The 12,610-nt window shown below is 38.9% G+C and overlaps 1 protein-coding gene across 1 annotated transcript in view; it reads left to right on the top strand.

Moving 5' to 3' along the window:
• RBBP6 (RB binding protein 6, ubiquitin ligase) overlaps positions 1 to 4,663 on the top strand; it is a 35,634-nt gene extending 30,971 nt beyond the window's left edge. Inside the window, 3 exon segments of the mRNA XM_070362764.1 lie at positions 541 to 1,309; positions 1,311 to 2,299; positions 2,665 to 4,663. Coding sequence (XP_070218865.1) covers positions 541 to 1,309; positions 1,311 to 2,299; positions 2,665 to 4,249 — 3,343 coding nt within the window. The 3' untranslated portion in view covers positions 4,250 to 4,663.
• The last annotated feature ends 7,947 nt before the right edge of the window (positions 4,664 to 12,610 follow it).

Genomic DNA, 12,610 nt, shown 5'->3' with positions numbered 1-12,610 from the left:
CTCTTAAGGCTACAGCTTTCTGCTGGAACATTAACCTGTGTGATTATGAAATAACAGTAGACTACAAATTGCTTTATTGATAGAAAAACTGAATTATAAAAATTCCCTAGAAGCTTGTTTAGAAGACTTCTTTTTTAAGCTTATGCTCAAAATATGGTTCCTTTTAAAGCTAGACTGTTGGCCAGTAAAGGACAAAAAGAGAAAAATCAGTGCTACTTAAAATAATCAGATAGGAAGTAAAATTTAAATTTAATTGGCATTTTGTCTAGTGTTGATTAGCTCATATAATTCACGGTACATTAATGCACTTCACTCTAATTATTAAGACTTCACTTTTGTTTTGCAACAAGTGATTGCTCTGATCTTTGTGTACTTTATTCCATTCCAGTAGAGGTCACTGTGCCTCTTTAATCATCTAAGATGAAACTTGATATAAAGAAATATGGAACCATGAGGAGAACATACTTGAATGCAAGAATCTGTATTTTATTTAGTATATATTTCTCAACTATCAATTATTGTTTTTTTTTTTTTTTTTAGGTCCAAGTCTCCCTATAGTGGTTCATCCTATTCAAGAAGTTCATATACTTATTCTAAATCAAGATCTGGTTCAACGCGGTCACGTTCTTATTCTCGATCATTTAGCCGCTCACATTCTCGTTCCTATTCACGATCACCTCCATACCCCAGAAGAGGCAGAGGAAAGAGTCGAAATTACCGTTCACGGTCTAGATCGCACGGGTATCATCGATCTAGGTCAAGGTCACCTCCATATAGACGGTATCACTCACGATCAAGATCTCCTCAAGCATTTAGGGGACAGTCTCCTAATAAACGTAATGTACCTCAAGGAGAAACAGAGCGTGAATATTTTAACAGATTCAGAGAAGTTCCACCACCTTATGACATGAAAGCTTATTATGGGAGGAGTGTTGACTTTAGAGACCCATTTGAGAAAGAACGTTATCGAGAATGGGAGAGAAAATATCGAGAGTGGTATGAAAAATATTACAAAGGCTTTGCTACTGGAGCACAGCCTAGACCATCAGCAAATAGAGAGAACTTTTCTCCAGAAAGATTTTTACCACTTAACCTTAGGAATTCTCCCTTCACAAGAGGCCGCAGAGAGGATTACTCTGGTGGACAGAGTCATAGAAGTCGAAATGTAGGTGGCAACTATCCAGAAAAGCTTTCATCGAGAGACAGTCACAATCAGAAGGATAATACAAAGTCAAAAGACAAGGAAGGTGAAAATGCTCCAGGAGATGGTAAAGGAAATAAACATAAGAAACATCGAAAAAGAAGAAAGGGGAGAAGAAAGTGAAGGCTTTCTGAACCCAGAGTTACTAGACACTTCTAGGAAATCAAGAGAGCCTACAAGTGGTGAGGAAAATAAAACAGACTCATTGTTTGTTCTCCCAAGTAGAGATGATGCTACACCTGTTAGAGATGAACCAATGGATGCTGAATCCATTACTTTTAAATCAGTGTCTGAAAAAGACAAGAGAGAAAAAGATAAACCTAAAGCAAAAGGTGACAAGACCAAACGGAAAAATGATGGATCTACTGTATCCAAAAAAGAAACTGTTGTAAAACCTGCTAAAGGACCCCAAGAAAAACTAGATGGAGAGCGTGAAAAATCTCCTCGATCTGAACCTCCACTTAAAAAAGCCAAAGAGGAGACCCCGAAGACTGACAATGTGAAATCATCATCTTCCTCTCAAAAAGATGAAAAGACGGTTGGTACCCCCAGAAAAGCTCACTCAAAGTCAGTAAAGGAGCACCAGGAGACAAAACCAGTCAAAGAGGAAAAAGTGAAGAAGGACTACTCCAAAGACATCAAGTCAGAGAAGGTAGCTAGTAAGGAAGAAAAGGCCAGGAAGCCTAATGAGAAAAGTAAACCACTTGATAGCAAGGGAGAAAAAAGGAAGAGAAAAACTGAAGAAAAAAGTGTAGATAAAGATTTTGAGTCATCTTCAATGAAAATCTCTAAATTAGAAGTAACTGAAATAGTGAAACCATCACCCAAGCGCAAAATGGAGCTTGATATTGAAAAGATGGATAGGACACCTGAAAAAGACAAAATTTCATCATCAGCTGCTCCAGCCAAAAAAATCAAGCTTAACAGAGAAACTGGTAAAAAAATTGGAAGTACAGAAAATGTATCTAACACAAAAGAACCCTCTGAAAAATTGGAATCAACATCTGGCAAAGTGAAACAAGAAAAAGTCAAAGGAAAGGTCAGGCGGAAAGTGACTGGAACTGAAGGATCCAGCTCAACACTTGTGGATTATACCAGGTATCTGATAATTGGGGAGGGGTGGGGTGGGGAGGGTTGCATTGTGGATTATACCAGGTAGCTGATAATGGCAGGGGTGAAAAAAGGAGAATATGTTTCTTAAGAATGTATTGATGTTAGGGGTTAGCTGGTTACTCTTGTCTTTGAGGATAACAATTGTTAAAAGATAACAGATGTTAAGTAGATTTTGGGAGTGAGCCACACTTACTTTTATGTAATCATACACACATATCTTAGAGCAGAGTAAGTGGGCTTTTGAAACTTGAAAGGGCATTTATTATATTTAAGTTAAGTCTTTTTATACTCATCAGTGTTTAACAGTTACGAGTTCTTCATTGAATAAAAAATATTTTAATTCTTTTTAGTACCAGTTCGACTGGAGGCAGTCCTGTGCGGAAATCTGAGGAAAAAACAGATACAAAGCGAACTGTCATTAAGACAATGGAAGAATATAATAATGACAACACAGCTCCTGCTGAAGATGTTATTATTATGATCCAGGTTCCCCAATCCAAATGGGATAAAGATGACTTTGAATCTGAAGAAGAAGATGTTAAATCCACCTCACAGCCTATATCAAGTGTAGGAAAACCTGCCAGTGTTATAAAAAATGTTAGCACTAAACCACCAAATGCAATCAAGTATACTGAAAAAGAAAGTGAATCATCAGAGAAAATTCAGAAACTCACCAAGGAAGTGAGCCATGAAACTGCACAGCATGAGGTCAAAAGTTCAAAAAACTCTGCATCTAGTGAAAAAGGGAAAACCAAAGATCGAGATCACTCAGTATTGGAAAAGGAAAACCCAGAAAAGAGAAAGAACAACAGCACTCAGCCAGAGAAAGATAGTAATCTGGACCGTCTGAATGAGCAAGGAAATTTTAAAAGTCTGTCTCAGTCTTCCAAAGAGACTAGAACTTCTGGGAAAGAAGATAAGCATGATTCCATTCGAGGGTCCTCAAATAAAGACTTCACTCCCAACAGAGACAAAAAAACAGATTATGACAACAGAGAGTATTCAAGTTCCAAACGTAGAGATGAAAGGAATGAATTAACAAGAAGAAAAGACTCTCCTTCTCGGAGTAAAGACTCTGCATCTGGACAAAAAACTAAGCCAAGGGAGGAGAGAGATTTGCCTAAAAAAGGAACAGGAGATTCCAAAAAAAGTAATTCTAGTCCCACGAGAGACAAAAAACCTCATGATCATAAAGCCACTTATGATACTAAACGCTTAAGTGAAGAGACAAAATCTGTAGATAAAAATCCCTGTAAAGATCGTGAGAAACATATGTTAGAGGCAAAGAACAGTAAAGAGTCAAGTGGCAATAAATCACTTAATATACTTAACCCACCTGACCCACAGATTGAGAAAGAGCCAGTTACTGGGCAAATTGATAAGAACACCATCAAGCCTAAGCCCCAGTTAAGTCACTCCTCTCGACTGTCCTCTGACTTAACTAGAGAAACCGATGAAGCTGCTTTTGAACCAGACTATAATGAAAGTGACAGTGAAAGCAATGTGTCTATAAAAGAGGAAGAAACTGCAGGAAAGGTTTCTAAGGAACTGAAAGATAAAGTAGTGGAGAAAGCAAAGGAGAGCCTGGACACGGCAGCAGTCAGCCAGGCAGGCGTCACCAGGAGCCAGAGTCAGAGCAGCCCGAGTGTCAGTCCAAGCAGAAGTCACAGCCCTTCTGGAAGCCAAACCCGGAGCCACAGCAGCAGTGCCAGCTCTGCAGAAAGTCAGGACAGCAAGAAGAAGAAGAAAAAGAAGGAAAAGAAAAAGCACAAGAAACATAAAAAGCATAAGAAGCATAAGAAGCATGCAGGCACTGAAGCAGAATTGGAAAAAAGCCAAAAACACAAACATAAGAAAAAGAAGTCAAAGAAGAGCAAAGATAAAGAAAAGGAGAAGGAGAAGGATGACCAAAAAGTGAAATCTGTCACTGTGTAGAAGGGCAGATTTTTAAAAATTGACTTAATTCCTAAGTCATCTGTATTAAATTTTGTTATAATGTAAAGAGATTCAAGCCTTGTAAATAATGATACGGAAGACCCTGTGCTGCACTTAAAATATTGCTGCTTGATTATTTGATTTTTACATCAGAGCTTTATAACACGAACTTTTGTACAGAATTGTGAGTTGTGACCATGTAACATGAGAGGTTTTGCTAGGGCCTATTATTTTTAACCACCATTAATTAGTTGGGGTGGAGTTTACTGTACTGTGAAATTTTCACATTTGAATTTTTTTAATTGCCTGGCAAAAGCTGATATCAGTTCTAAAATATCAGCAGAATGATTTGCTGAATTCATTACAACCCTGTTATGTCACTTTTTGATTACAATAAAAGTTTTCAGTAAACTTTTCAAATGTTGAATGATTGCCTTATTTGAAGGAAAGTGTGTCATGACTTCACTTCCCTCTTCCATTTCCCTATTTAAAGTATCCTTTGAGTCTTTAGTATAAACTGAACTGTATGTATAAAATCCTGAAGTAAACATGGAAGATATACTTCATTTGTTGGCTGATAAAAGGTGGCCAGAAACAAGGAATCGTGGTTAATTTGATTTCTGGTTGAATAAGTCTTAAAGTTCTAGATCGCACTTACCATACGTGGCCTATCCAATCTGTGTCCAGCAGCGAGTAGTAATAGGTCCAGAAGCAGTAGGTAGAGACTACAATGGATCTCCTTAATGGCTCTGGTTCAGGAAGTTTATTGTGGGCAATAAAAAGCTATTGAAAAGATGTTGGGAGCTAGGGTAAGATTGGTACTTTAGAAATACAGCTGTATAAATAGAGATTAAGAAGACAGTGGCTAGAAGGAAAAGAGACTAGTTCTAGTGTGAGGTAATGATCCTGAAATACTTTGGTCCAGGGCACTGGACTGGTAGTGAGAGAACAGGTTTACATTAGCAGCAACTCAGTTCATTTCCTTGATATTATTTCCAAAGTGTACCATATTTACAGTCTTGTATGCTGCTGTTGGTACTCGGTTTTAGGTGGTATACAAACATACGTGAGGATGTTTTCTAATGCAGCATTTAATACGTAAGGAAAAACATTAAGTGATTGAAAGCATGTAAGGGTAATAACGAAAATGCTGTTCACATCAGGAAAGCCATTCAGGACTGAGTTAAGCTTGGGGAGATGTTGCCTTTAAGTGAAACCAACTTGACTTTTAAAGAGCTCTTTTGCTGTGATTCTTAAGTCACTCTTTTTATTTCCAGACATCTGCATCACGGGGGAGTTCCACCCACTGCTCGCCTCACCCCTTTCCAAGCTCACAACACGGTCCCCTTGTGCTTTCAGATAGTCCAGCAAGACCACACTCCATTCTTATTAATCTCGGCCCCACATCTAGACCATATCGCCCACATTCACTGAGGACTTTGGCTTCTAGAACTCACTTTTTATCATACATTCTATCATATGAGGTCAGTTTCATTACCTGGATGCATTGTTAGTAATTCACTTTGAGCTCAACTGGCCTTCACTTTAATTGCAGTCCACTCCTATGACAATTTTCTTGAGTTAATCACCACCCGTCACCATACCCATCTTAAAATTTCAACTCCAGTGTGTCATCTGCAACCTACTTTTTCAGCTACTTTCCCTATTGGCCTTATTTAGACCTGAGGTTTCAACTCATCCCTTAGTCACTTACTGGCTTTCCTTCTATAGCTGCCTGTATCGCATCATTTCAACCACATGCTAACACTCCCCAAACCTGCTCACCCTTACCCATCTTGCTTATCTAAACAGCTCAGTCCCCAAAACTAGATACAGGTGCTGATAACTGCTGCTTAACAATTAAAAGGCTTGAAAGAAAGTTGAAGAAATAACTGCCAGGCACTGTGCTAGGTGCAGGCCTTACTTGACCTTGAGAATGCTAATGACTCATGTTTAGTGCTGCTTTGAGCAGGAAGCTCCGCTGCCTGTGAGGATCAGCCCAACCCGGAGTACTCTAGTGCCTAACTAGTCCACCTAAGTAACCCCTGCCATTTGGAGTTGGACATGTGAAAGCCACCTATCTTTGCTGGTTTCCAAAAAGGTCATGTTCTGTCTTACTCAATTGACTGTTTGCTCTGGCTGGAATTTCCTTCCTCCTCTGTATCACAAGTTTCTACCCATTGTTTGAGAGTTAGCTTGATTGTTTTGAGTCCTCAGGGTTGCCTGCCTACCTCAAAATAACACCCTCAGGACACAATTGCATCACCGAATATGCTATAGTAGTATTAACTCTCCAGAGTGCTTACTATGAACTGTCTGATCTCCACTGCGTCATGGAAGCCAGCAATATGTCAGCTTTTTTAAAGACGGGAATATAAGTTTTGAGCCCCTATAGGTCTGGGAGATAGTGTCCTTCCAATGACCAGGTGCTTTAGTGTGCCAAGGATAGACAAAGCCTTATAATTAAGGGTTGAAAAGTAGCTCCTTTACTAGTCTCAGCATGCCAAATGAAGAAAGCTAATCCCCTCCAAGATGTTTAAGGCAGGGATTCAGAGAAGGTAGGCAACTAGTTTTAATGGTTTGTTTATTCCGATTTCTGCAAGTGTCCCCATCTATGTCTTGTCCACTTTTTCCTGTCTTCTTTGAGTGAGCTCTGTTCTTACTGTACAAAACTGTACAGAACAGAACCTCTGATTTGGAACCTTCATTAAAGTCTTTTTACACTACTGCCATTAAGCCGGCTTCCGTGGGTTTCTTAGCAACAGTGAAAACCTCACTAGCACACATACACACAGCGTATCCTGCTTTGTTTTTTTATATACCATGTGCTTAAGTCACTCAGTCATGTCCAACACTGCAACCCCATGGACTGTGTAACCCACCAGGCTCCTCTGTCCTTGGGATTTTATAGGCAAGAATACTGAAGTGGGTTGCCATTTCCTCCTCCAGGGGATCTTCCCGACCCAGGATTCAAACCTGCATCTCCTGTGTCTCCTGCATTGCAGGTGGATTCTTTACCTGCTGAGCCATCGAGGAATCACATCCTTTTTTAAGAATCGAGAATGATTTTGAAATAAGTGAATAAACCATATAAATCCTTGATAAAGGATAATGTGGAGCTGCTATAAATGAATAACAGGTATACAATATGAAAGAAATGGGGTTAACAGGAAAATTCAAAGATTTCATGCGTGGACTTCCCTGGTCGTCCAGTGGTTAAGAATCCACCTGTCTGTGCAGGGAACCTGAGTTTGATCCCTGGTCAAGGAAGATCTCACATGCTGTGAAACAGTTAAGCGCTCTGGCCACAACCGTTGAGCCCACATGCTGTAACTACTGAAACCCACGCTCCACAACAAGAGAAGGCACCACAATGAGAAGCACAAGCAGGGCAACGAAGAGTAGCCCCTGCTTGCCACGTGCAGCAACAAAGACCAGGTGCAACCAAAATAATGATCTCGTGAATTTTTTCAGCAACTTCAAGTGTTTATACCAGGGCTTTCTTTGTTGACTTTGAGATTATTTTTAGTGTCATGTTAAAAGGATTTTAAAACAGTTACTGATAATTTCATTATGCACTTGGGTGAACAGTGATTTTTTTTTTTAACCAACACCAACATGAATCTTTTCCACTCTGCAGTGTGGCTATTTAGTAATTTGCTATGAAGTTGGCTTGGCCAGTATAAATCTTTCTCAGTTTTCTATTTTTTAAGTTTTTAGTGGTACAGCAGCCAAAATGGCTATCATCAAAAAATGCACAATAAATGCTAGAGAGGGTGTGGAGAGAAGGGAACCCTCCTACACTGTTGGTGGAAATGTAAATCGGTACAGCCGCTATGGAGAACAGTATGGAGGTTCCTTAATAAAAATAGAGCTGCCATATGACCTTGCAATCCTGTGCATATATCTGGAGAGAAACATCTGAAAGGATTCATGCACCCCCAATGTTCATTACAACACTGTTTACAATAGCCAAAACATGGAAGAATCCTGAATGCCCATCCATAGAGGCATGGATAAAGGAGATGTGGAATGGAATATTACTCAGCCATTAAAAATAATAATGCCATCTGCAGCAACATTAATGGACCTAAAGAGTATCATACTGAGTGAAGTAAGTCAAAGAAGGAGAGAGATGGTATGACATCCCTTATATGTGGGATCTTAAATGGTACAAATCAACAGAAACAGACTCACAGACTTAAGAGAATGAACTTATGGTTGCCTTGGGGTGGGGGGAGGGGAAGGTTATGGGGAACGGATAGTTAGGAAGTTTGGGATGGACATGTACACACCGCTATATTTAAAATGGATAGCCAACAAGGACCTACCTATAGCACGTGGAACTCTGTTCAATATTATATGGCAGCCTGGATGGGAGGGGAGTTCGGGGGAGAATGGATACATGGATATGTATGGATGAGTCCCTTCACTGTTCACTTGAAACTATCACAAAATTGTTAATCGGCTATATCCCAACACAAAAAAGTTTTAAAAACAATTGAGTTGCAAGCTGAAAGAAAAAGTCCTTTAGTGATAAAAGATACTGATACAAGGACTTCCCTGTCCGTCCAGTAGCTAAGAATCTGCCCGCCAATGTGAGGACACAGGTTTGATCACTAGGGAGATGCCACATACAGAGCAACTAAGCCTCTGTGCCACAACTACTGAACCCACACTCCAGAGTCCAGAAGCTGCAGCTAGTGAAGCCCAAGCACCCTAGAGTCAGTCCTCTGCGATGAGAGAAGTAACCTCGGTGAGAAGCCCTCGCATTGCAACTAGAGTGTAGGCCCTGCTCACCACAACTAGAGAACGCCCACATGCAGCAACGAAGACCCAGCACAGTAAAAAAAAACAAGATACTAATACAAGAGGGGACATACATTTAAGATTTAAAATACTCTTTTGTGGCGACACTGACACCTGAAAATTTTGATAATTGCTTATAAATATGTTTTTACCTAGGCTTAATGATATATGATTAAAGCTGGTAGACTGACTCTTTTTCATCTAAAAATTAACAAATTTAATGAAAAATGAATATAGGGCAAACTATATCAGTGTTAGGAACCAGGTAAAATATAAAAGGGGCAGACATGGTCACAAATGTGTGATTTCTACCACAATACCACATTTTTAAAGTTTGGGTTTTTTCTATTTTTGTTTTTGTGAGAGTGTGTGTGTGTGTGTGTATGGTTTCGTCTGATTTTGTCACTCAGTGGTGGGTGGCCATCCTGGTGATTATCACTGGTGGAAACATACTAAGAATAAAAACAAAATAGCAGTTCATCGATTAGTAGCAATTTTTCTGTTAAGAAAATGTTGAAACTGACAGTTAATTCCTGAAATTTTGAATCCCTTGAATAGAATTGTTGTTTAGGAGGGATTTCAACTTGACTTTATCAAGTTAATTTGGATTCAAAAATAACCCAATCCAAGAATCCAAAGAATCTTGACTTTACTCAGAATTTCAAGTCAGAATCTCAGGCTAAAGAACAGCCTCCCAGTCATGCAATCAATTTTTACCTCTTGTAATTACTCTGGGAAATATTATTTTTCTGCATTTAATGTGTCTTTCTTTCTTAGTTTAATAGTTTAATAATATATTCTTAAATATTAATTAGCTTGGGAAATAAAATTTAATAAATATCAATTTACAAAGTCACATTGATATCTTATAATTTTAAATGTTTCTTATATCAAAAGAGCTCATTAGCACACTTCATTAATACTTTATATATAACTGATGTAACTTTGTATTAGTTTAAGTTGTGTAATCTGTTGATTTGATAGACATATATTGCAGTATGATTGCCAACCTTGTGTTAGCTAACATCTCTATCATGTCACATAGTTATCATTTATTTTTGTGGTGAGAACAAAGGATATAGTCTGTTAGCAGCTTTGAAGTTTATAATAAATATTGTTGGCTATAAACAAAAAAGAAGAAATGCCTGTAATTCTCTTTCTTGAGAAAGCAGATGGCCTTTTGGGAAGTACAAATAGATCATCACTAAGTTGGAGGCAGGGCTTCCCAGGTGGCCTAGTGGTAAAGAATCCACCTGCTGGTGCAGGAGACGCAAGAGATGCGGGTTCCATCCCTGGGTCAGGAAAATCCCCTGGAATAGAAAACGGCAACCCACTCCAGTATTCTTGCCTGGAAAATTCCACAGAGGGAGGCACTTGGTGGACTACAGTCCATGGGGTCACAAAGAGTTGGTCACAACTGAGCGACTGACCAAAGTTGTAGAGACAGGGTAAGGCTGTGGAGCACAAGAGGAATATTCCCTCTGAGTTCACTTTTGAAATGGAAGTTGCACTTCAGGTTTCCTTGACTTCAATCTTAGGCTACAATGTTGATTCATAAAGGTGAAGATTCTATCCAAAAATAAATGGCTATACCTGGTCGCACTGCCAGGAAGCAGGTGAGGCCACACAGGCCTCATTTGCCTGGCTATTACAGGAAAGGAAAAAACACCTAAACATACATAATTTTCAAATCATTATGGTATTGGTACTAGCAAGGGCAGACAATTAAGTGGAATTGAATACCATTCCAGAAATTGACCCAAATATAAAAGTAGTAACAGTTTCAGCATAAATAGATGTGAAAAGGATAGATTTTTCAGTAAATACTTTGAGAGAACTGGACAGCCATTTAAAGTAGACTTTTTTCACATCTTAAAATTCTAGATAGGTTAAATTTTTCTCCAAGATTTTACCCAAGTGTTGATCAATTTCACTCCAGCCTTCTAGAATCATCTTTTCTTAAATAGTTTGGTCTTTATTTTCCAAATCAGCCTGTCTATTGGAAACCCGGGTTCTTCCTCAGTATTTCTGACGGTAGTTGTGAGATCTGGTTTACCTTGGTTTCCCTTTTTTGAATTCCTGATGTCTATTCCTTGTGCTGATTTTTCTCTTCTAATCTCACTAGAATCTCCGTCTTCATAGATTTTCTGACATTTCTCCCAGAGCAAATCACATCCTCATTTTCCTATATACAGCAGCATCCTGCTTTTTTGTCTTATACCATAGGCTTTTCATCTTTTAAACTGAAATCAGTCATTAAGGTATTTTTCCAAACCAAGAAACAATTCCCCTGTGATGAATTACACCATTAGAGGGCAGAAGATGCTGCAGTTAGTTCTTTAAGAATAGCAACTCTTTTTTTTTCCCCCCTCTACAACTTTTTATTTTCTTTTCTGTGGTCTTGGTTGCCATGCGGTATTTTTTAGTTGCAGCATGTGGGATCTAGCTCCCTGACCAGGGATTGAACCCAGGCCCCCTGCATTGGGAACATGAAGTCTTAGCCACTGGACCACCAGGGAAGTCCCCTCTACAACTTTTAAAAATTACAAACTCAGCTATTACTCAGTATACAAATGGCCCGTTACCATTTGAAAAAGATATCCCTGGTAAAAAGAACGCCAATAAAATAGAGTTCCGTTGCCCTCAGTTGTTTAGAATCATCCACAAGTCCAAAGTCTACTTGATTCTCCATCCCCCGTTCTCTGATGGTTAGTGTTTTTTTATGAAGTTCACCCAGATCATCATATGCATTCTCAATTTGCAAGTTTTAAATTTTGTTTCTTAACAAAGTTGTACGTAGTTTTAAAAGTCACAAATTTCTTCAAGACATTTCAGTCTCTTGCCCTAAGCTGAGGCACCTCAACTCCAATTCTCCAGAGGCAATTTCAACTCTGCTAATTGTTTCTTTAATATACAAAAGTAGGGACTTCTTCAGCGATCCAGTGGTTAAGACTCCACTTTCCAGTGCAAGGGACACGAATTCAATCCCTGGTTGGGGAATTCAGATCCCACATGCTGAGTGGTGTGGCCAAAAACAAATATATAAACAAAAGAAAAAAAAAAACTACCCCAAAGCATAACCCAAAAACCTAAAAAAATAAAACCCCAAACCTTTTTATAATAAAATAGAGCATGCTCCTCTTATTTCCTGATTTTCCAGTTTCAAGTATTAACAATTACTTTAGTTCTTCCTTGCCTCCACCTGCCCCCACCCCACCACATAGACATCCTCTCCCATCCTCTAAATAAAAGTTTTATTATTTAGGCTAAATCAAATTGTGTATACATTATGATATGTTATCCAGAATCAAGTCATCTGGTATATAAGGATTTCTTGTAAAATTTTATTTTTCCTGGAATTAATAACTGGTTCATTAAAAAAAAAAAAATGTTTAGGACTTCCCTGGTGGTCCAGTGGTTAGAAATCCACCGGCCAATGCAGGTTCAATCCCTGGTCAGGAAGGATCCCACATGCCACAGAGCCACTAAACCCGAAAGCCACAACTGCATGTGTTGCAACTGTTGAAGCCCACGCACCATAAAGCCCATGCT

The sequence above is a fragment of the Bos mutus genome, chromosome 25, assembly GCF_027580195.1.
Source record: "Bos mutus isolate GX-2022 chromosome 25, NWIPB_WYAK_1.1, whole genome shotgun sequence".
In the NCBI taxonomy this organism is placed as follows: Eukaryota; Metazoa; Chordata; class Mammalia; order Artiodactyla; family Bovidae; genus Bos; species Bos mutus.
This window is presented reverse-complemented; position numbering and strand designations above follow the sequence as displayed.